Source organism: Pelophylax lessonae (genome assembly GCF_965119305.1).
Source record: "Pelophylax lessonae genome assembly, chromosome: 12".
In the NCBI taxonomy this organism is placed as follows: Eukaryota; Metazoa; Chordata; class Amphibia; order Anura; family Ranidae; genus Pelophylax; species Pelophylax lessonae.
Window position 1 is genome coordinate 172,467,952 of NC_138779.1, and position 25,758 is coordinate 172,493,709.

At 41.1% G+C, this 25,758-nt stretch overlaps 1 protein-coding gene across 1 annotated transcript in view; it reads left to right on the top strand.

Annotated features, from left to right (window-relative positions):
* The window catches only part of LOC309568693 (mediator of RNA polymerase II transcription subunit 25-like), a 201,206-nt gene that overhangs the window by 19,445 nt on the left and 156,003 nt on the right, over positions 1 to 25,758 (top strand). The window contains exons 2-4 of the mRNA XM_082274434.1: positions 14,239 to 14,284; positions 14,369 to 14,493; positions 21,110 to 21,208. Coding sequence (XP_082130560.1) covers positions 14,239 to 14,284; positions 14,369 to 14,493; positions 21,110 to 21,208 — 270 coding nt within the window. The remainder of the gene's footprint in view (positions 1 to 14,238; positions 14,285 to 14,368; positions 14,494 to 21,109; positions 21,209 to 25,758) is intronic.

Consider the following 25,758-nt stretch of genomic DNA (forward strand, 5'->3'; position numbering starts at 1 on the left):
AAGGGAGAAGACATAGAAAAGACGGAGAAAGGAAGTGGGGGAAAGAAAAATAGGGGGGGAAAAAGGGGGGGGGGAGGGGAAAGGGAGGAGGTCATGTGGAGTATGAATTACCACGTAGTCCAAAGGGGGGGCGATGAGAGGGATAGGCTAATTCCACCGGATCAATAAATCCGGGAAAAAAGTCCATCCACATAGGAGGCATGGAGGGGATATAATACAATGATACATGTGAAACACCATATTTGCTTAAATAGATATGGGATATTCAGATATTGGGTTATCTTACCCTAGTTCAAAGGTCGCAGTAGATAGGATGAGTCGTACTTATATTAATTTAGAACTCAGCTGTGAAGGAGGGAAGGAGCCAATCGCCCCTGAAGTTAGCATAAAAAGAACAGAGAATAATACCCATTAATTCTCAATGTAAAAGTGGATTTCGCCAAAAGTGTGATAGTTATAGTACTTAGAGAGGCACTTACCGGAGGCTCTTTCTACAGAGATAATGCTAGTGATCATATGAGGATAATGGAAGCGTGCAGTGAGGTATAGATTAGAAAAAGGTTCCACACTGGTCATTAACACATATCCCAGTTTTATAGATCAAAAGTGAATAAAATGATGTATAAAAGAAAAAGATCCCCTTCAAAATTGGGGATAAATATGGTGCCAACAATATGAGGGTTGAATAAGGAAGAATCGTTGAGTGCTCACAGGCACTTGACTCCCACCCAGGATCTGAAATATATATGTTTAAAAAGGGGGATTAGTAAGTGGGAAAGCCTAAAAAGAAAAAGAAAGCCCTTTGATGCAAGGGACAGACTTACCAGACACAGCAGTTCAGAATATAATGTAGCCGTCTGCATGGAGACATGCTATTGAGTGCTGTCTAACATGGGGGCTATATATACTACCTGTTGAACGTTCGGTCCCCTCCTCCTCCGGGTCTCCCGCCCCCCACATCCACCCACCAAAGCGTCCACGTGTGGACGCCGCGGGAGGATGTTCCCGCAAACCGGAAGTGACCGTCACTTCCGGTTCCGGGACCGGAAGTGACGATCCGCCGTAGCCTAGTCTGCAATGAAAGTTAGTATGCAGGAGATTCAGATAGCAAACGTCCCAAGGCATACCAGATGGAAAACCACTAGGAACACAGCCAAAAACAAAAATGGCATGCATGAACAACATTTATATATAATTCGTCGATCACTATTTATCTAAACCTGAGATCCAATTTAAACAGAAGATAGACCAAATTCATGATAAGTGTTTATGGATAGATGGTTTTCCAAAAGATGTCACCAGTAGTCATAAAAATGACCAAACAACATGGAGAGATAGACTCCTAAAATATAAATATACAAAAAATAAATAATAAATAATAAATTTAAGAAAGGATTTTTTATATAAATTCTACAAATATATAAATATACAAACTCTGCCAAACGGGCGTCCATTCACTTTAAAGCATTTTGTGACATGTCAAACCATAGGCATTGTTTACCTTTGGAAATGTGAATGTCCCGCATTTTATGTGGGCAAAACTAAACGACATTTCTGGGAGAGAATCAAGGATCATGTATCGTACACACGAGGTGGCGATCTAGAAAGTCCGATAGCTAGGCATATAGCCCAGACGCATAGATATAAATGTCCAAAATTTAAATTCTTCGCCCTAGATAGGATCCATCCTGGACCTAGAGGGGGACCCTTTGATAATTTAATTTTACAAAGGGAAGCACGTTGGATTTTTTCTTTGAATGCATGTACCCTTCCAGAACTCAACGAACATCTTAGCTTTGCTCCCTTTTTGGGTGATTAACACCTTTATAAGTGTAAAATAGAACACTTGGGAGGTAAATCCTTATACAACGACTTTAATTTATTAATTTTTTTTTTTTTTCCCTCCCTTCTGTTTGTTTTCATGTGGGTCTGACTACCGCGTGTTCCATTGTCCTGCAGGTCGGTTGCCGCATTTTTTTTTTTTTTTTTTTATTTTTCCAATAATTTATATAAAAAATCCTTTCTTAATTTATTATTTATTTTTTGTATATTTATATTTTAGGAGTCTCTCTCTCCATGTTGTTTGGTCATTTTTATGACTACTGGTGACATCTTTTGGAAAACCATCTATCCATGAACACTTATCAAGAATTTGGTCTATCTTCTGTTTAAATTGGATCTCAGGTTTAGATAAATAGTGATCGACGAATTATATATAAATGTTGTTCATGCATGCCATTTTTGTTTTTGGCTGTGTTCCTAGTGGTTTTCCATCTGGTATGCCTTGGGACGTTTGCTATCTGAATCTCCTGCATACTAACTTTCATTGCAGACTAGGCTACGGCGGATCGTCACTTCCGGTCCCGGAACCGGAAGTGACGGTCACTTCCGGTTTGCGGGAACATCCTCCCGTGGCGTCCACACGTGGACGCTTTGGCGGGCGGATGTGGGGGGCGGGAGACCCGGAGGAGGAGGGGACCGAACGTTCAACAGGTAGTATATATATAGCCCCCATGTTAGACAGCTCTCAATAGCATGTCTCCATGCAGACGGCTACATTATATTCTGAACTGCTGTGTCTGGTAAGTCTGTCCCTTGCATCAAAGGGCTTTCTTTTTCTTTTTAGGCTTTCCCACTTACTAATCCCCCTTTTTAAACATATATATTTCAGATCCTGGGTGGGAGTCAAGTGCCTGTGAGCACTCAACGATTCTTCCTTATTCAACCCTCATATTGTTGGCACCATATTTATCCCCAATTTTGAAGGGGATCTTTTTCTTTTATACATCATTTTATTCACTTTTGATCTATAAAACTGGGATATGTGTTAATGACCAGTGTGGAACCTTTTTCTAATCTATACCTCACTGCAGGCTTCCATTATCCTCATATGATCACTAGCATTATCTCTGTAGAAAGAGCCTCCGGTAAGTGCCTCTCTAAGTACTATAACTATCACACTTTTGGCGAAATCCACTTTTACATTGAGAATTAATGGGTATTATTCTCTGTTCTTTTTATGCTAACTTCAGGGGCGATTGGCTCCTTCACAGCTGAGTTCTAAATTAATATAAGTACGACTCATCCTATCTACTGCGACCTTTGAACTAGGGTAAGATAACCCAATATCTGAATATCCCATATCTATTTAAGCAAATATGGTGTTTCACATGTATCATTGTATTATATCCCCTCCATGCCTCCTATGTGGATGGACTTTTTTCCCGGATTTATTGATCCGGTGGAATTAGCCTATCCCTCTCATCGCCCCCCCTTTGGACTACATGGTAATTCATACTCCACATGACCTCCTCCCTTTGCCCTCCCCCCTCCCCCCCCCCCTTTTTCCCCCCCTATTTTTTTCTTTCCCCCACTTCCTTTCTCCGTCTTTTCTATGTCTTCTCCCTTGTTATGCTGTTGTGTTTTTTTTTTTTTGTTTTTTTTTTTCTCTCTTTTCCTCTTTTAATTTATTTGTCTGCTGTAATGTCTAGACGTAATTTTCGAGTTTTTTAATAAAGTCTTTCAGATTCTTTCTAAATTTCTCAATAAACTCATAAGATGAAGAGGTAAAATATCTCATTAGCCATATTTGAAAGAAGTCTTTTATATATCTTCTATTATACACTGTGAATCTGTGTTAGATTCTCTAGAACAATTATAATGTTCTTGAGGTTAAGTGAACAGCTTGGTATTTAGAGTTTAAATGCAATAAATTATAAATAAAAATAGTGTGTGTACATGATTATGTTTATAACAAATGTTTTATGTACCTCTAGATTACTAAAGATTGAATTTCTGTCTAAATACATTCCATTGCTGGACCCTGATGAAGCGCATAATGCGAAACGCGTAGTTCCAACCATCTTTTGATATGCTTGTTAAACATTGTACTATATATTAATGTTTCATATCTATATAGATAGAACGACGTACTTACTGTTTTTATCATTTGTACAAATAAAGATTTGTTATTCTTTTAACATATGTGTGTTGCCATGTCTGATGTAAACATATGCATAGTTCTGTGACTTATAGAGGCACATTTAAATCCCCCCCCCCCCTTCAAGGGCTTAGCCGGACCTCCCTATGGTGTCTGTCTATTCCCTTGATTCGTTTTTGCCAAAATGTATACTGCTACATATCTTTGGTAAAACTAATCCAAATTAGTGGATATTAGTCTGTGTGAAAGTTAGTCTACAAGCTACAGTGCCAATCATTAAAAATTGATCACACCTGATATACTGTTAGCATATCTCCTTTCTTGAGTCCCTGAAATTTCAGGACAGTACATATAATCCTCATATTACCCCTTTTTGGAAAGTAAACAGTCAAAGGTATTTAGTAAGAGGCGTGGTGTGTGTTTTTTTTTTTTTTTTTTTTTTAAGTGTTAATTTTTCCCACAATTCTTGGAAAAATGAAGTACATTTTTTTTTTTGTACAAAATTATTAGTTCTTTCTCTCACATGGCATATGCATGCTTGCAATTACACCCTAAAATATTTAAAAATAAGATATTTCTAACACCTAGCACGTACATAGCAAAAATGACATCCCAAATTACATTCTGCTACTCGTGCGGAGTATGGTGATACCACGTGTGAGACTTTTTTTACAGCCTAGCCACATACAGAGGCCCAACATGCAAGGTGCACCTTCAGTCTTTTAGGAGCATAAATTACACATCTTCTTAATTACCTATTACACTTTTGAAGGTCCTGGAGCACCAGGACTATAGAAACTCCCACAAAATGACCCTCTTTTGGAAAGAAAACACCCCAACGCATATTCTTTGAGGCATGGGCTAGAGACAGGTATTCTGATGGGTGGCAGATAGGTACTCAGGTACTCTGGGCTGCAGATAGGTACTCTGATGGGAAGGCAGACAGCTACTCGGGTACTCTGATGGGAAGGCAGACAGGTACTTTTTATTACTAGGCCAATCTGGGGACTGTGCTTTATACTGAAAATGGTAATTGTCACTGCAATCTCCTCTTCGGGCTGGATACGTGTGTGAGGAGGAGAACCCGGTAACAAGGAGTTACCGTGGTTTGTTAACATTTGTGACCGACTGTAATTAGACAGAGTGTGGTCACGCTGTGAATCTTCGATTTTGTGGGGTTAACTGAGACTTGGTTTGACAGCTCTCATGACTGGATGGCGACCATTCAGGGGTATTGCCTTTTATCGCAGAGATAGAGAAGGTAAAAAAGGGGGAGGGGTATGTCTGTATATTAAGAACAGTATACAGGTAAATATGGGGGATGATATTAATAATGGAGCTATGGACGAGGCAGAATCCCTATGGGTAGAACTTCAAAGGGAATGCACTGTGGGGAAGGTAATATTGGGCGTATGCTATAGGCCCCCCAACCAGAGGGAGGAGGGGGAGGCGGACCTCCTTTTACAGATACGATTTGCAGCATGGACGGGAAATGTCATTGTAATGGGGGACTTTAATTATCCAGATATAGACTGGTCAGAAGGAACCGCGCATTCAGCCAAGGCTCAGTTCCTAAATGTTTTGCAGGACAATTTCATGGGACAGATGGTGAATGCACCGACAAACAATACGGGACAACTTAGGAAACAGTGACCATAGGTCAATTGGTTTCAGTATTAATTAGAGTAATAGTAAACACAAGGGCAATATAAGGACACTGAATTTCAAAAGAGCCAATTTCCCAAACCTGCGCTCTCTGCTAGAAAATATCAAATGGGATAGAACCATTGGAACAAAGAACACAGAGGAAAAATGGGAGTGCTTCAAAAGCATACTTAACAAAGGGATTGACCAGTGTATTCCAAAGGGAAATAAATTTAAAAGAGCAAAACTAAACCCTGGGTGGCTAAACTCCAACATAAAAATGCATATTAATGCTAAAGGAAAGGGGTCATTGGCAGCATTCAAGTATTACAAAGAGTGTAATAAGAAATGTAAAGACGAAATCAGGAAGGCTAAAATAGAACATGAGAGACATATAGCGGAAGAGAGTAAAAAGAACTCCAAGAAATTCTTTAAGTCTATAAACAGTAAAAAAGCGAGGCCAGAACACATTGGCCCCATAAAAGACGATAAGGGAGTTTTGGCCACAGAGGACAGGGAAAAGGCGGTAGTGTTAAATAATTTTTTCTATTCAGTCTTCACAAAAGAATTGGGGGGCTACACTAACCCAGCTTGTAAGGCCAAACTAAACAACACACCTCAGGAAATACCGCCATGGCTACAGAAGATAGACTTAGAACTAAACTAGAGAAACTTAACATAAATAAATCACCGGGACCGGAGGGCTTGCATCCGAGGGTTCTTAAAGAGCTCAGCCAGATGATTGCCAAACCATTATTCTTGATCTTTAAGGATAGTTTACAGACGGGTATGGTGCCAGCTGATTGGAAAAAAGTCAACGTGGTATCAATATTTAAAAAGGGGCCGAGATATATCCCGGGTAACTATAGGCCGGTCAGCCTAACATCAGTAGTCTGCAAGATTTTGGAGGGGATGTTAAGGGACCACATACAAGACTTTAGTAATGAAAATGGGTTTATTAGTAGTAATCAGCATGGATTCAGGAAAAATCGTTCTTGCCAAACCAATCTATTAACCTTCTATGATGAAGTGAGCTGCCACCTAGATAAAGGTAAGCTTGTGGATGTGGTGTACCTGGACTTCGAAAAGGCCTTTGACACCGTTCCCCACAAACGCTTACTGTTCAAACTAAGGAAGGTAGGTATGGACCATAAGGTGAGTACCTGGATAGAGAACTGGCTCCCCGGCAGGTTTCAAAGGGTGGTGATTAATGGGGAGTACTCAAGATTGGGCGGGTGTGGAAAGCGGGGTCCCCCAGGGTTCTGTCCTGGGGCCAATCCTGTTTAATTTATTCATAAATGATCTAGAGGAGGGGATATCGAGTAAAATCTCAGTATTTGCGGATGATACCAAACTAAGCAGGCCAATATCCTCTGGGCAGGATGTGGAAACCTTACAAGCGGACCTGAACAAAATTATGGGGTGGGCAACTACATGGCAGATGAGATTTAATGTTGAAAAATGTAAAGTAATGCACCTGGGTGCCAGAAACCAGAAAGCAAGCTACTCACTAGGGGGGGAACCTCTGGGTGAGTCTAGGATGGAAAAGGACCTGGGGGTACTGGTAGACGAACAGGCTTTTCAGTGGCATGCAATGCCAAGCCGCTGCAAGCAAAGCCAACAGAATACTGGGATGTATAAAAAAGGGGATTCACTCCAGAAATTAAAGAGATTATTCTCCCACTCTACAAGAATCTGGTCCGACCACATCTGGAGTATGCTGTCCAGTTCTGGGCACCGGTCCTCAGGAAGGATGTGCTGGAACTGGAGAGTCCAGAAAAGGGCAACAAAAATAATTAGGGGAATGGAGGGCATCAGCTATGAGGAAAGACTACAAGCACTGAACTTATTCTCTCTGGAGAAGAGAGGATTGAGGGGGGATATTATATCAATGTACAAATATTCACAACAAACCACACCCTCTTAAGAAATGTTATGGGCTTAGGGCTAAGTCTGACCAAGAACGCAGGGAGATTCTCCAGAAACTTCGAATATGCTATAGGTGCTGTGCTTCCTATGACCAATTTGCTAAAGATTGTAAAGTTGGCATAAAGTGCACGGACTGCAGGAGTGACAAAAACGTGACAGCTATGCATCCTGCACAACTCCCAGACAATCCACAGCAGCAATCTACATTGAACCCTGCTTCAAATCATGGCGGGGAGCAGCAAAGCCATGCTCCAGCCACAACAAATGTTTCATCTTCATGTACTGAAGTCTGCGGAGAAGAATTAAGCCACAAATCTTGTGCCAAGGTATGTCTAGTCAAAATATATCCAAAAGATCAACCTGAGAAAGCTACCAGGGTGTATGCCATAATAGATGAGCAGAGCAACAGATCCCTGGTTAAACCTAAATTCTTTGAGATCCTTGGCATAAAGGGACATGCAACACCATATACTCTCAACACTTGTTCTTGTGGTGTAGAAAGCTCTGGCAGAAGAGCCGATGGGTTCATGGTCTCCCATATCAAGGCAAAGAAGGGCATACTCTTGCCAACAGTAGTTGAGTGTAACCAGACAACAGGGAAGAGATTCCTGCTCCAGCTGCTGCTCATCACCACCCACAATTAAGGCACCTGGTTACCGAGATTCCTCCAGTGAAAGTGGATGCTGAAATCTTCGTTTTGCTGGGAATAGACATTCTCAGAGTACATAAGAGTAGCAGTGCAATGGATCTAAGGACGCCCCATATGCACGAAGACTTGCATAGTTACGTAGTAGTTGAGGTTGAATAAAGACAATAGTCCATCCAGTTCAACCTGTGTAGGCGCGCGTGGCCGTAATCATCTCTCATGCCCCTTAATGTTCTGATCCTTGAGATGTACGTCCAAGAGTCTTTTAAAAGTAGCCATACTCCCCGCAGAAACTACCTCTTGTGGTAGAGAATTCCATAATCTTGTAGCCCTAACAGTAAAGAACCCCCTGCGTTCCCTGAGGTTAACGCTTCTCCTCTAATCGCATTGTATGTCCTCGAGTCCTCATGCAATCCTTTGGACTTAATAGCTTTTTGTCTATGCTGAAATCACCATTGAGGTATTTATAAATTGCCATCATGTCCCCTCTTGGGCGTCTCTTCTCCAGGGAGAATAAATTAAGCGATTGTAACCACACTTCATAGTTAAGGTCCTCCAATCCTCTAATTAGTTTACTTGCCCTTCTCTGGACTCTCTCCAGCTCCAACACATCCCTCTTGAGGATTGGCGACCAGAACTGGACAGAATACTCTAGATGCGGTTGGACCAGAGTTTTATAAAGTGGTAGGATTATAGTTTTATCTCTGGAATATATCCCTTTCTTTATGCATGCTAATATTCTGCCGGCTTTGGCAGCTGACGCTTGACATTGCATGCTATTGCCTAGTCTATCCTTTACCAAGACTCCCAGATCTTTCTCCATTTTTGATTCCCCCAAAGGTTCCCCCCTAAAGTGTATTGTGCTTTTTATGTTTTTAGTCCCCAAGTGCAAAACCTTACACTTCTCCACATTAAACCTCATTTGCCATGTCGTTGCCCACTCTGTTATTTTGTTCAGGTGATTCTGTAGGTTATCTGCCTCATGCTGTGCAGTTATTGCCCTGCCCAATTTTGTGTCCTCTGCAAAAACTGATATAGAACTACTGATCCCGTCCTCAATGCTGTTTATGAATAAATTGAACAGGTTGGTCCTAGGACTGAGCCTTGGGGGACCCCACTTACCACCCCAGACCAGTCTGAGTATGCGCTATTTATTACCACCCTTTGGACACTCCCTTTTAGCCAGTTCTTGATCTAAGCTGGATAATAGTGGGCGATGTATGCTTGAACAGAATGCGAATGCCATCTGAGATTAACTTCTTTAAGACTAAGAAATGGGTGTGCATCTCACTTCAGACAATGCCCTCCTCATTATGAAGTAAAGGAGAAGCCGCTTGATATTATCCAGGTATCTGATGTTATTCCCATTCCTTGTGATGACCACTTGGGTAGCAGTGTTTTGTACTACACATGAAGACCACAGAATAGCCTTGTTAATTAAAGATGGAGAGTTCATTACAATAATGGACAGTGAATTCTTTAAGGATGACGCTAACAGCTGTGTTGGACCATTACTTCATGCTGCAAGAGTTAGACTTCCTAACAATTGTGAACAAGCTTTATCCAGATTAAACTCACTTTAGCGAACACTAATGAACAGGCCTGAAATTAAGGACCACTTCATTGCCTTTATGAAAAAGATCTTTGACAATGATCACGCTGAGCCAGCTCCACCTCTTCTAGAACATGAGTGCTGGTATCTGCCTTTTCTTTGGAGTGTATCATCCACATAAACCAAAGCAAATCGGGGTAGTGTTTGACTCTAGTGCCAAGCATCAAGGCATATCCCTGAATGATGTTCTCCTCACTGGTCCTAACCTAACCAACAACCTTGTAGGAGTACTTATGAGGTTCTGAAGAGAGCCAGTTGTCATAACTGCTGACATTAAAAAAATGTTCCATTGCTTTATAGTAAGAGAAGACTATAAACTTCCTAAGGTTTCTGTGGCACCGTGACAACATAAAAAAAATGAAGTGATTGAATTCCGCATGAAAGTACATGTCTTCGGAAACTGTTCCTCACCTGCTATTGCAACATATGGGCTATTAAGGACTGCTCTTGATGGTAAAAAGGAGTATGGCGCAGATGCTCAACACTTTTGTTAAGAGAGACTTCTACATGGACCATGGACTCAAATCCTTACCCACAGATGAAGAAGCCACAGACCTGCTCCAAAGGACTCAAGGTATGCTTTGAGTCCAACCTCAGACTCCATAAGATTGCCTCAAACAGTGCTGCTGTGATGAAAGCCTTTCAGCCTGGCGATCATGCTACAGAATTTAAGGATTTAAATTTGAGAATGGACATGCCTCCTGTTCAGAGAAGTCTGGGCTTATGGTGGAACTTATTAAAAGACAATTACGGCTTTTGAGTCAACACTGCAGACCATTCACCAAACGGGGTGTCCTGTCAGTGGTGAACAGTCTATATGATCCACTGGGATTTGTGACTCCCATCACCATACAAGGTAAATCCCTATTAAGACCGCTGTCAGAGACTATTCAAGATTGGGATGCTCCACTACCAGCAGACAAATATTCAAAGTGGAAGTCCTGGAAACGATCTCTACATGCCTTAGATGGAATTGACAGATCACGTTGCTACACTTCAACTTCGCTTTCTGCAAGTAAGAGAAAAGAGATTCATATCTTCACTAGCTCATCCACTGAGGCCATAGCAGCTGTAGCCTACCTCAAGGTAAGAGACTCATAATCAAACCCATGTAGGGTTTCTGTTTGGCAAAGCCAAGTTAGCACCTCATCCTGAACACACAATTCCCAGTCTTGAAACTTTGTGGGTCTATGCTAGCCGTAGAAGTTGCAGATTTTATACTGCGTGAGCTAGACATTCAGATAGATGACATCAAATTCTACACACAGCATGGTTGTTTTAGGCTATATATATATATATATATATATATATATATATATATATATATATATATATATATATATATATATATATATATATATATATATATATATATCAGACAAAAAGCTTTTATGTTTTAGATCAGTAACCATGTATAAAGAATCTGAAAATCCTCAAGGCCTTAACAATGGCATCATGCTCCATCAGAGTTTAATCCTGCGGATCATGCCACCAGACCAATGTCTGCAAGTGTCTCTGCAAATTCTTCTTGGTTAACAAGACCTGAATTCCTTCTGGATCATACAGAAGAAACTTCAGCTGAAGTTTTCAGTCTTCTAGATCCTAACAAAGATCCAGAGTCCCCAATCATCTTCTTACCCAGAAGCTTGGGTCTGTTCCTGTTCCACCTGGAGACTTTAAAGTGGGGAACTTATGCCATGAGCAATGGAAGCGAGTACAACACCTTGCCAACTGCTTCTGGAATCGTTGGAAGATGGAGTATCTTTCTCTTCTCCAAGGACGCAGAAAATGGCAACGTCTGAACCCTAACCTGCAAGTTGGAGATCTTGTTATGCTCAAGGACCAGCAAGCCGAAATAATTGAATGGCCCATGGGACTCATTGTAAGGACCATGCCTAGCTATGATGGTATGGTAAGTAAGGTAGAGGTGAAGGTTGCCAGACAAACTGTAAAGACTTTTACCCATTACAGAACTTGTTCTACTCTGGGCTTTTGGAGACTTAACTTCCCTCCTCGGTTTGTTGAATCCAGTTTCTGTCAAAAGAAGAATGTACCTTGGACTTTGACACTTCATGTCTTATCTAGTTGTTGTTGTTGCATATATATGCATGTTTTTTTCTTTTGTCTTTCAAGTCTTCAAGACGACTGCAAATTGCACCATTGTTTATTCGCATTTGCATAACTACCGTTATGATTAACATAGTGGTATTTACAATACCAGACGGGGAGTGTGCTGTTATGTAATATGTTATTTTATATATATATATAAAATTATACGTCATTTTATACATATATTTTACATATATGTTATTTAATATATAAAATATAATAAAATGCATAGTTGTGGTAATGTCATAATCGATTTTTACTGCCATCTTGTGGTTGTTTTAGATGTTGCACTTGCTTTCTGTCTTTCCCTTCTGTGTTCCTTCGTGTCCCCTCCCATTGATGATGTATTTTCTGTTCCTGCTTTTTATGCTTGTGGGGATAGAGATGGCCATATCTGTCTAGGCCAGTGATGGCGAACCTTGGCACCCCAGATGTTTTGGAACTACATTTCCCATGATGCTCATCTACACTGCAGAGTGAATGAGCATCATGGGAAATGTAGTTCCAAAACATCTGGGGTGCCAAGGTTCGCCATCACTGGTCTAGGCCTTCGTACAATCTGCTCGCATCCCGAACACATTACCATGTTTTGACCTGTAGATACCATCTTCAATCACCTGCAACATTTTGTTGTCTGCTATACCTACTGCTTGCAATAAAACCTACGTGGATGAAAAGAAACGGTGTCTGGTGAGTTCAGCTATCTGGTAACGATTGTCCACGGTGATTGCATCTGCTTATACAGGCCAGGAATAGGTCTCAGCAAGGGATAAGCCCCTATTACAACAATTGGAGTCAGAATAGAGTGCATTACTTGTTTTCTTTAAAACAATTGTACCTGCTAATTCCAGGTCTTTCTGAAGCTCTCCACAAGTGATCTTCGGCTCTTGGACAACTCTTCTGATAATTCTTTTTACTCCTCTGTCAGAAATTTTGTGAGGAGCACCTAATCGTGGCCTGATTATGGTGAAATTATGTGCTTTACACTTCCAGATTATTATATTGCACTGACCCAGGTCAGGATTCCTTTCTAATTACGGATAGATTTCAGCTGGTGTCTTGGCTTTCCATGCCTTTTTGCATCTCCCTTACTTCCTGTTCAATACTTTTTTTTTTTTTTCCCCCTTGAGTCTTTCCATTGTATTACACTTAACCTAAAGGTTGTATCCCCTGTGTATAAAAAAAAACCCTGCTGGACGATGGCATAATGTGCTTGTATGCATTGCATATTAGCATATTACTAAATACTTACATTAGAACGAAGCCCCCACACGGTCGCCCCGACACCGCTGAGGGACCTGACATGTTCCCTCTGTGTCTCTTTGGGGTACGGCGGCTCCGGCGCTGTGAGTGACTGGAGCTGCGATGACGTCACTCCCGTGCATGCGTGCGGGAGTTCACTTTCCGGCAAGGAGCTCTGAAGGTCCTTCAAGATACGCTGGATCTTCAGACCGCATGCACCGCTGGTCAGCGGCTGCATGCAGGGTGAATATCTCCTTAACTGTGCAGGTTTAGAAGATATTAATTTTACCTACAGGTAAGCCTTGTTATAGGCTTACCTGTAGGCAAAAATTAAAAAGCGGAGTATACTACCGCTTTCATTTCTGAACTTATTTGTTTTGTTTTTTTTGTATGTATAGATTTACTGACGTGGTGAACATTTCATATCAATAGCACCTATATCTATACCTTTTTACCTAGAAAAAAGTTGACACGTTCAGTACTTATTTTACCCGCTGTATATTTTTATTTAACTTGTAGACCCACATGTAAAGGCCTTGCTGCAATAAAAATGCACCTGAAGCCCATTTGTAAATGTGATTGAATGTGCATTCATTTAATTGGCCAAAATAATGTTTTTAGGTATGTCAGGTGGTGTTTTTCTGCCAAAAAGCTCTTCTCTGTAACATGCTAGTTCTAGGTTTTTTTTTTTTCGGCCCAAAACGCTGCTGCCTCTAAAGATCTGTAAATGCATATGCGTGCAAGAATCACAGGTTAATATGAAGGGGTATAAAAAGTCAGATGCCCTTTAAAAGTGGAGTCATGAAGCTGAATGGTTACAATAACCACCTGGACCTGAAGATTGTAAAGTGTTTTGTTGCATGTCTCCCAATGTTAAGTAGTGTGACTTTTGGTGCACCAGAGGACATATTATGCTTTCTAGTTATAAAGGATGTTAATGGTCTTTACTTCAATTTCTTTGAACACTGGTTAATAAAAACTCATGGAAAATGTATTCTTGAACTAGCTGACTTGGAGGAGATTTAGTTTTTTTACTTACATAACTAGAGTTTCCTTCGAAATAGTCAGTACAGCTTCAGTGATCCTAAGTTTCTTTTCCAACTTTTTTTTCTTTAGGTATTTCAATGGTGGTCCTCCAGCAGAAACTGATTTTGGAGGTGATGTAAGTTGAATATTGCTAATTAGAAGAGACCTAAATATGCAGACTGTCTATATCTGAATTCACTGTTAATGCTTTGTTTTGCAGTATGGTGGAACGCAGTATAGCCTTGTGGTCTTCAATACTGTAGACTGTGCTCCGGAATCTTATGTTCAGTGTCACGCCCCCACCAGCAGTGCTTATGAATTTGTTCAGTGGCTGGACAGCATCCAGTAAGATTCACCTATGGTCATGTACTTGAGTATGCTTGTTTATCTCCTTTTTATATGGAACTGACAGAATTTAAGTGCTTCAACATAAGGACACCGTGTAAGATCTTATTAACCACTTTAAGACCAAGCCTATTTTTGACACTTGGTGTTTACAAGCTAAAATCATTTTTTTGGTAGAAAACTATTTCGAACCCCCAAACATTTATTTATTTATTTATTTATTACATAGTTACATAGTAGGCGAGGTTGAATAAAGACAATAGTCCATCCAGTTCAACCTGTGTAGGTGTGTGTGACTGTAATCATCTAACATAGCCCTCAATCTCCTGATCCTTGAGATGTAAGTCTAAGAGTCTTTTGAAAGTCACCATACTACCCGCAGAAACCACCTCTTGTGGTAGACAATTCCACAATCTTGTAGCCCTAACAGTAAAGAACCCCCCACGTTGCCTGAGGTTAAAACGCTTCTCCTCTAATCGCATTGTATGTCCTCGAGTCCTCATGCAATTCCTTCGAATGAACAGCTTTTCTTCTAAGCTGAGATCCCCATTAAGATATTTATAAATTGCTATCATGTCCCCTCTCAGACGTCTTTTCTCCAGGGAAAATAAATCGAGCGATTGCAGCCGCTCTTCATAGGTAAGGTCCTCCAACCCCCTAATCAGTTTAGTTGCCCTTCTCTGGACTTTCTCCAGCTCCAACACATCCCTCCTGAGGACTGGCGACCAGAACTGGACAGAATACTCCAGATGCGGTCGGACCAGAGTTTTATAAAGTGGAAGGATTATAGTCTTATCTCTGGAATACATCCCTTTCTTTATGCATGCTAATATTCTGTTGGCTTTGGAAGCTGCCGCTTGGCATTGCATGCTGTTGCCTAATCTATCATCAACTAAGACTCCCAAATCTTTCTCCATTTTTGATTCCCCCAAGGGTTCCCCTCCTAACGTGTATTGTGTTTTTATGTTTTTGGTCCCCAAGTGCAAAACCTTACACTTCTCCACATTAAACCTCATTTGCCATGTCGTTGCCCACTCCGTAATTTTGTCCAGGTCATTCTGTAGGATATCTGCTTCATGCTGTGCAGTTATTGCCCTGGCCAATTTTGTGTCATCTGCAAAAACTGATAACGAACTACTGATCCCTTCCTCAATGCTGTTTATGAATAAATTGAACAAGGTTGGTCCCAGGACTGAGCCCTGGGGCACCCCGCTTACTACCTCAGACCAGTCTGAGTATGCGCTGTTTATTACTACCCTTTGGACACGGCCTTTTAGCCAATTCCGTATCCAAGAGCAAACCCTGCTGTCGATACCTGCAGACCTTATTTTATAAATTAAGCGCTTGTGGGGAACTGTATCAAACGCCTTAGCGAAATCCAAGTACACCACATCCACTGGTCTCCCCCTATCTAGCTCACAGCTCACTTCCTCGTAGAATGCTAAGAGATTGGTTTGACAAGAACGCCCATTTGTAAACCCGTGCTGGTTACTACTGATGATGTTGTTGTCTTTAGCATACTCTACGATATAGTCCCTTATCATCCCCTCCAAAAGTTTACATATTATTGATGTCAGACTGACAGGCCTATAATTTCCCGGGATATGTCTCTGGCCCTTTTTGAATATCGGAATCACGTTAGCCTTCCTCCAATCCCCTGGTACATCTCCTGTCCTAATACTGTCAGCAAAGATCAGGAACAGTGGTCTAGATATAACCATACTGAGTTCCTTGAGCACTCTCGGATGTACGCCATCCGGGCCTGGTGATTTGTTTGTGTTAAGTTTATCCAGTCTTTCCCTGATTTCCCCCTCTGTTAGCCATAGTGGCAAGTCCTGTGTATTACTACTAACCATACAGTCATGGTCAGTGTACCCTTCCTTTTCCTGCGTAAAGACTGACGAGAAAAAAGAATTCAGCACGGTTGCTTTTTCAGTGTCCTCTGTAACCATCCTCCCATCATCGTTAATTATGTGTGCAATATGCTCTGCCCTAGTTTTTTTGCTGTTGATATATTTAAAGAATTTCTTTGGGTTTTTTTTACTATCCTCCGCTATTTGTCTCTCAAAGTTGATTTTAGCCATCTTGATTTCGTGTTTACACTTCTTATTTTCCTCCTTGTATTGCTGGAAGGCCGATACTGTGCCCTCTGATTTATATTTCTTGAAGGCCAATTTTTTTTTTTTTTTTTTTTTTTTATTTTATTTTTTTTATCAGAGATCCTAGAGAATAAAATGGAGATCGTTGCAATATTTTTTTATCACACCGTATTTGCGCAGCCGTCTTCCAAATGCAATTTTTTTGGAAAAAAAATCCCTTTTTTGAATAAAAAAATAAAAAAGCAGTAAAGTTAGCCCAATTTTTTTCTATAATGTGAAAGATAATGTTACGCCGAGTAAATAGATCCCCAACATGTCATGCTTCAAAATTTCACACGCTCGCAGAATGGCAACAACGTTTGGTACTTAAAAATCCCATAGGCGACATTTTAAAAAATTCTACAGGCTACCAGCTTAGAGTTACAGAGGAGGTCTAGAGCTCAAATGATTGCTCTCGCTCTAACGATCGCGGCGATACCTCACATGTGTGATTTGAACACCGTTTACATATGTGGGCGGGGCTTCGGTATGTGTTCGCTTCTGCGCGGGTGCTAACGGGGACAGGGCGCTTTAATTTTTTTTTTCTATTTATTATTTTTGATTTTTACAGTAAAAAAAAAATGTTAATTTTTATTCCTATTACAAGGAATGTAAACATTCCTTGTAATAGAAATAGCCATGACAGGACCTCTTTATTGTGAGATCTGGGGTCAAAAAGTCCTCAGATCTCACAAGTACACTAAAAAAAAATCGTCTCTTTAAGCTGGTTGCTAGGCAACGACATTTGTCGCTCCGGTCCGCCAAGTTTTTAAAAATCCTGGGGTTATGGCATTTATCTGCTGCCATAACCCCGGTATTTAGCATCAAAGGACCGACGTAAATCGGCGGGTGGTCGGTAACTGGTTAAAAAAAGAAAAAAAAAGGACCCTGTAAAGAAAAACGCTTCATAATCGTAACCTGTCTGTTAGCCATTTTGTGGCAGACCCCTCACCCTATTCCATACATACGGGTATGCAGAGTAGTGTGTTCCAGGCTGTCTGCTGTGGTTTCTCCTGAGGACCCCTACAAAACCTTTTTTTTGTCCTGCAGTGACTAGGTTACCACAGGGCTTGACAAATTTGCATGAATCTAGGAGCCAGCTAAAAAGTTAGGAGCCAAGACTGTACAATGCGTTTCCTAGGATGCATGATGTCTGTGTTGGACAGGACCAGAAAAAATTTTGGTCTGTGGCACCATACGTGATGAGCCTCCATTCCAATAATATACAATAAGAGAAACATTGGTTACAATATACAAATAAGTGAAAATAATAAATTATAAATGTATTGCAAAATACTGATATGAATACCAATATCAGACAGGTAAAAAAACGTTAATTGAGCTGTATTATCGATGGTCAACATGATTATCACAAAACAATGTGTATACACGTATGAGTGAATATCATTGCAAAAAAAATAAATGGGGTAACAGAGAAACATTACAAATATGTCTAGGCATCCTATAACTCAACATGTTTAGGAGTTTTCACTTCTTCAGGAGTAGATGCAGAAAATTAAGTTTGGAAAAATGAGAGGAAAAAAACCAAAATAATATAGTATATGTGAATAAATCCGGGCTGGAGCCCTGGTACTTGCATGTCAGCTAAATTTAAAAGGGAAAAGTCAGCGGGGTCCATAAGCACTGTGCAAGGGTAAGCCAGCAGTAATCTGTGAAAGATCCATAAGTGACTATATAAATGAAATGGATATTACCAATGAATAGAGTAGTAGATGAGTCTCCACGCCCGACGCATGACATCACACGTTCTGGCGTTGTAGCGGTTGTTTTCCACCTGACGCCATAGGTGGGGCCGGGTGGATGACACTCCCTCTGGTTTCCGGTACTTGTGCCGACCAGCACTGAGCGCTATTCCTCCCTAGGCCCCTCATCATTTGGTGTGACATGGCGTTGGCGGTGGGCCTGACGTCTACCTCTGAGCAGGAATGTGGTTGGTGCGGCATGAGCTCTTCATGTCTTTCTGTTCCCCACACCGGTGGACATGCCAAACTTTTCACTCACACAAAGGATTACAACTTGTAAGTCACTTGGGGACTTTTTTGTAACTTATTTTCTGACTTACCTGGTCAATACATGTCCATTTTCCCATGCTTATCTTACCTTCGTTTTTTTGGCACTTTTTTCTCCACCAGTTAAGTATTGTCTCTTGGGTTCAGTCTTGTTCTGGCCTATTCACCTACTACTCTTTTCATTGGTAATATCCATTTCATTTATATAGTCACTTATGGATCTTACACAGACTACTGCTGGCTTACCCTTGCACAGTGCTTATGGATCCCTCTGGACACGTCGGCCCAGTTCGCCCCTCTTCCTTCAGCCCTTCTCTGTTGGTTTTTGGTCGAATCCCGCTGCCTCAGTCCCCTGAGGCGAATTCTCCCTAGGGTGCCCCCCACCCACAGGGCTGCCAGACTCCCTTTTTTTCCCTTTTAAATTTAGCTGACATGTAAGTACCAGGGCTCCAGCCCTTGTACCATTTTCCTTCAGGGATTTATTCACATATACTATATTATTTTGGTCTTTTTCCTTTCATTTTTCCAAACTTAATTTTCTGCATCTACTCCTGAAGAAGTGGAGACTAATGTACTAAACGTGTAGAGTTATAGGATACCTAGACATGTAATGTAATGTGTAAATTAATCCACAGACACGACGTGGTTCTGCACTCCGTCCTTTATTTCACCTCCACACAAACTGAACAGGAAAGGGAAATTCAACCAAACTAGACAGGAAGGGGAAATACATCATAGAATAGGAGGGAATACTGAAAAAGATGCAGTAACCGAAATGACCACAAGATGGCAGTATATTAAACAACTATATCCCTTGTACATGAAGTTAACATAATGTTTCTCTGTTACCCCATTTATTTTTTTGCAATGCTATTTACTCATACGTGTACACATTGTTTTGTGATTAATCATGTTGGCCATCGATTATAATACAGTACAGCTCAATTACCTGTTTTTATTACCCATCGGATTATCTGATATTTTTATTCATATCAGTATTATGCAATAAATGTATAATTTATTATTATTTTTACTTATTATTAGTGTGAGCCTCATTCAAACTCCCCATGACCAATGTTTCCCTTGTCTGTGTTGGACAGGGATGCTCCTTTGTTAAACTTCAGAAGAGAGCGTGCCTGTCCAACCTGAAAAGTGATATCTCGCCTTAAAGCTCACCATGCACTATACAATCAGATTGTACAATATTCTTAGGTCTTCCATCATTAATGTGCTGCAAGGTCCTGCCTGCTTGGAAAACATTGTTTAGGTAGGTCCTTATAATATATAATTTTGGTAACTCTATAGAAGATTGCCCAGAGATTTTACAATGTGTATGGACAACTGAACACAGAAGTGAAGGAGAGCCTGTGTGGTCTATGGAGTACAGCTTTGTCTTAATTGCGACAGACCTCTTCCCAGAGAGCGGCTGCGGCGTTCTATGCTATTGGCCTATAAAAAAAAAAAAAAAAAGACTCAACCGCTTACAGTGTAATTGGAAGAACCATAGACATGTATGACCTTCACTACTATACAGGAGTGTTCTCCTATCTATTGTAGGTTGTTTTTTTTTTTTTTTTAAATAGGCTGACAAAAGCCCAGGCGCCAGGATGCAAATTCCAGTCACCATAGCGACCTGGGATTTGTCAAGCCCTGGCTTACTGGGAGGAACCACAGCAGTAAGTAGCGGGACCTGCTATTTGTCAGAGGAGTTGACTAAAATCCGCATCTGCCACAGAGCAAAGTTTTGTCATTCCCCCCAAGAATAGGTGTTTATGAAGCTGTTTTCTTCACACGTTTAAAGACTTTACCCAACTACCTACCCTAACTATTCCCTCTATAACCCAGTTTAAAGGGACCCTGTATAGAGAAGATATATGAGCTGCAATTGCCGACTTGTTTTTAGCTTGGAAAGCTCTCTTCCTGATCAAGGTTTCACCACCTGGGTTATTAGATGTTGAAGTTTCCAAGAGTTCACATTTTTAAGATTTCACTAGCCAAAATTCTTGTTATTGCGTCAGAACAGGAGCTTCAGACCACCCCCACAGCCACTGTCACATTTAAAATCGGCTGTTTGGGGCTCCAGAGTTGACAGTACCCACTGCTATATATATTGGGGTATTTAGGTTTACAGTGGAGTTCAGTGACAGTGTACAAAACCATGGCATAAAGAGTCTTTAAAAGGGTAAACAGGTGGCTGATATCTTTACCTGTTTATTGTGATAGGTATGTTTCATCCTAATATCCCACAACTGTCGCTTATGCAGGTATACGGATAATAGACTCTTGGGCTTGCCTAATAAGGCATCCAAAGAGAAGCAAATTAAAATGCAACATCTGTAAAATTCAGTCAAACATGACAAGTATGAGAAGTCTAAACAATAAAAGTTGATGTCTGTAGGTTATTTTACCTAAATGTGAAGCATTTTTTTTACTTTGCTTTTTCGTCAGGTTTATGGGTGGCGGTGGGGAGAGCTGCAGCCTTATCGCTGAGGGACTTAGCACTGCTCTTCAGCTTTTTGATGACTTCAAGAAGATGAGAGAACAGATGTAAGTTATACAAAATTCCCCTTTTTTTCTGTATCATAGTTTATTTGTTGTGTTTTGGGGAGAAAAATGCCACACATTCTGGTTTTGATACTTGGAGAGAAGAAAGAAATTACTATAAACATCTCAGTGCTAGTGGGGAGGTAATGTCCTTTAAGTCCCAGATTCACCCTACCCGACTTGTCAGACGACTGGTCAGCCTGACAAGTCGCGGTCCATTCTGTGCTTTGGCAACTGTTCTAATAGGAGTGACTCAAGTCACTCCGATTTAGAAAATAGTTCCTGTACTACTTCGGGGCGACATCGGAGCAACTAGCATTGACTTCCATTATGTGAAGTCCGTGCAAGTCGTGCCGAAGTCACGGTGCACGCGACTTCACAGGTCGCCCCCGAAGTCGGATCGCCATAGTGTGAACCGACATTTATTTTTTTTTTTTATATTTTCTCACATGCGCAAATGTGTAAACCAAATAGGTGTTTACTCAAATAGCCAATGCATTTTGGGGAAATAAATGACCATTATCAAAGCTACAAAACATAATTGTATAAAAAAAAAAAAAGATGCCTTGTGGCTTCACGGCCGGGTTCCTACGGAGCATGTGCGAAGCACGCTGCGCATGTCTATTCTGCGGCGGGGGAAGGAGGAGGGGGGCCGAACTTCCGGGACGGCCGCGGCGCCGTGTCCCGGAAGTGGGGAAGGGTACCTGTCAAAAACAGGAAGCAAAAGAGCGGAAGTTCCACTTTTGGGTGGAACTCCGCTTTAAGGTACCAAAAGGGTGCCTGTTCCAGAACCAGTTAGGTTTGTGCAGTGGTGCTGACTGTCAGAGCAGAAGCAAAGTGGAATTACTGCGTGAGTTATAGTTGTCATATTCGCTTGTGTTCTCAGCAAACACTCAAGTCATCAAATGGCAGGTTTTATAACTGATCACATGTGCAGCACCATGGCAACTGTAGATCAAACAGAGGCTACTATGATGGGAGCTTCCTTGTCTTTGAGAGTGAAGATGCGGAGCAGCAGAAGGAAGTTTCTGGAGCAAAGTCAATTGTCAAACATTAAAGTGTTTGTTACCGTAACATTTCATATTCATGTGCCTGCTGTACCATGTACTTGTATGAAAAAGTATTCTGTTCCCTTTGTATTGCTTCCTTTGTGTGAAATCTCTGGTGATCCTGCCAGTACTTCTACTTTACTAGAAAAAGAAAAACTGACCACACTAAGCAGAACACATTGTGGTCAGTTCTCTAGCTATGCTGGGAACTCAGACTGCTCTCCTCCAATGATCAGACTTGACGCCTCCCCTGCACAGCCATTCGTGGGAAGCCCAGTGTACTGTTTGTTCCCAGCTGCATAAAAGCTGAGGAGAAACGAGGGAATGTGATCACTTCTAAAAAAGGGAAAAAAGGTATTGTTTTTTTAATATCTACACAAATGTTGTGCCTTTTTAATTTCATTTCTATTTGAACCACTTCCGGACCGCCTCCTATATATATATATATATATATATATACACACTGCGACAGGGCGGCCCGGCTGCGCAAAATCACGTAAGGCAGCATTACAGTGGGAACCCAGGGGGGCTGTCCTCCAAAGCATTTCCAGTGTCCAGTCACCGGAAAGTAGCAGCCTATAACCTAGGCCTAGGGTCTTTATTTAAATATGAAACCTGTGCCTGTATTTAAATATGAAACCTGTGCCTGTACTGAACTCCAAGATATGGAATTTACAGGTAAGTCAAACTTTTCTTTTTTCATTGATACTTGGCACTGCCTAGGTGTTAAAGTAGAACTGAATCTCATTGCAGAAGTTTCCCTTCATTTCCTGTCCTGTAGCCAAACAGGAATTGAGATGAAATTCCTGCAAATTAAGGACATTCCTTGGGGACCCCCAGGTCACCAGAACTAGTGTCTCCATTGGAAGATACCTGTGCAGTGCATTACCCCAATGCACAATAAAGTTGTGTTGCTTTAAGGCAGTTCCTTTTAATTTTTGAATGGGCTGCCAATGAACCCCAGCGCACTGAAATGCAGGTTCGTTGCACCACACTAATCCATTTTACAATACCATGTTTTAGTGCAACGCAAAGGCATAAACAAAATTGCAATTTTTTTTTGTTTAAAATGTTCCGTTTTCTCTATTCTGGATCCAACTCTTACTAGTGCTTTCCTGGTTCTACAGGAAAGTGTTAACGGTGGACAGCGCAGTCTCATGCCAGTCCATTAGCTTGGAGAAGAGAGGGGTGATAAGGAGGGAGAAGCAGGGGAGTGCTTTGCAATGCTAGACTATACAGGTCCCTCTCAAAAAATTAGCATATTGTGATAAAGTTCATTATTTTCTGTAATGTACTGATAAACATTAGACTTTCATATATTTTAGATTCATTACACACAACTGAAGTAGTGCAAGCCTTTTTATGTTTTAATATTGATGATTTTGGCATACAGCTCATGAAAAACCAAAATTCCTATCTCAAAAAAATTAGCATATTTCATCTGACCAATAAAAAAAAAAAGTGTTTTTAATACAAAAAAAGTCAACCTTCAAAAAATTATGTTCAGTTATGCACTTAATACTTGGTCGGGAATCCTTTTGCAGAAATGACTGCTTCAATGCGGCGTGGCATGGAGGCGATCAGCCTGTGGCACTGCTGAGGTGTTATGGAGGCCCAGGATGCTTCGATAGCAGCCTTGAGCTCATCCAGAGTGTTGGGTCTTGTGTGTCTCAACTTTCTCTTCACAACATCCCACAGATTCTCTATGGGGTTCAGGTCAGGAGAGTTGGCAGGCCAATTGAGCACAGTAATACCATGGTCAGTAAACCATTTACCAGTGGTTTTGGCACTGTGAGCAGGTGCCAGGTCGTGCTGAAAAATGAAATCTTCATCTCCATAAAGCTTTTCAGCAGATGGAAGCATGAAGTGCTCCAAAATCTCCTGATAGCTAGCTGCATTGACCCTGCCCTTGATAAAACACAGTGGACCAACACCAGCAGCTGACATGGCACCCCAGACCATCACTGACTGTGGGTACTTGACACTGGACTTCAGGCATTTTGGCATTTCCCTCTCCCCAGTCTTCCTCCAGACTCTGGCACCTTGATTTCCGAATGACATGCAAAATTTGCTTTCATCCGAAAAAAGTACTTTGGACCACTGAGCAACAGTCCAGTGCTGCTTCTCTGTAGCCCAGGTCAGGTGCTTCTGCCGCTGTTTCTGGTTCAAAAGTGGCTTGACCTGGAGAATGCGGCACCTGTAGCCCATTTCCTGCACACACCTGTACACGGTGGCTCTAGATGTTTCTACTCCAGACTCAGTCCACTGCTTCCGTAGGTCCCCCAAGGTCTGGAATCGGTCCTTCTCCACAATTTCCTCAGGGTCCGGTCACCTCTTCTCGTTGTGCAGCGTTTTCTGCCACACTTTTTCCTTCCCACAGACTTCCCACTGAGGTGCCTTGATACAGCACTCTGGGAACAGCCTATTCATTCAGAAATTTCTTTCTGTGTCTTACCCTCTTGCTTGATGGTGTCAATGATGGCCTTCTGGACAGCAGTCAGGTCGGCAGTCTTACCCATGATTGCGGTTTTGAGTAATGAACCAGGCTGGGAGTTTTTAAAAGCCTCAGGAATCTTTTGCAGGTGTTTAGAGTTAATTAGTTGATTCAGATGATTAGGTTAATAGCTCGTTTAGAGAACCTTTTCATGATATGCTAATTTTTTGAGATAGGAATTTTGGGTTTTCATGAGCTGTATGCCAAAATCATCAATATTAAAACAATAAAAGGCTTGCACTACTTCAGTTGTGTGTAATGAATCTAAAATATATGAAAGTCTAATGTTTATCAGTACATTACAGAAAATAATGAACTTTATCACAATATGCTAATTTTTTGAGAGGGACCTGTAGAGCTGTGTGCTTCTGTTTATACACAGTGTAAAAAGACACAGCTCCAGTCCTTGCATGCAAGGGTGACACCATAGGATGCTGCAGGTGAGAGGACTCGCCCTGAAACCGGAAGCTATGGGCAGTGGTCATGGCACCAGCTTAAACTGGAACTAGGCAAGGATTAAAAGATAAAGTAATCGCATACTCAGCGATTACTTCAGCTGCTGAAAGTGCTTAAATAGAGATAATCACTTTAACCTTAAAGGATATCTAAAACTAAGAACAAAAAATGTAATATATTGCAGATTACTCGTCCTCAGATGTTGTGTATGCATTTATTTTATTTTTTTTTAGCAAGTACCTGTTCTTGCCCTAAGTGTGGTGTCTTTGTTCATTCTCTTGAAATAAAACCCTTGAAATAAACAGTGTCATCGCCTATTTATGCTATCTTTGGTGAAATACTAATTTCCTCTCACGTAATCAAGATGAATAAAGAAAAAAATACTTTTTTATCTAAATCTAGAAAGCCTTGGTGAAAACCATGGGTTTCTCCATAGATACAGTGGAGCAAGTGAGCGTAGCCATCCAGGGACAGAAAAGGTTTTATTTTCACATTTACCAGGTAAAATAAAGATAAATTGGCTTAAAAAGAAACCACTTCTGCCACATTGAAGG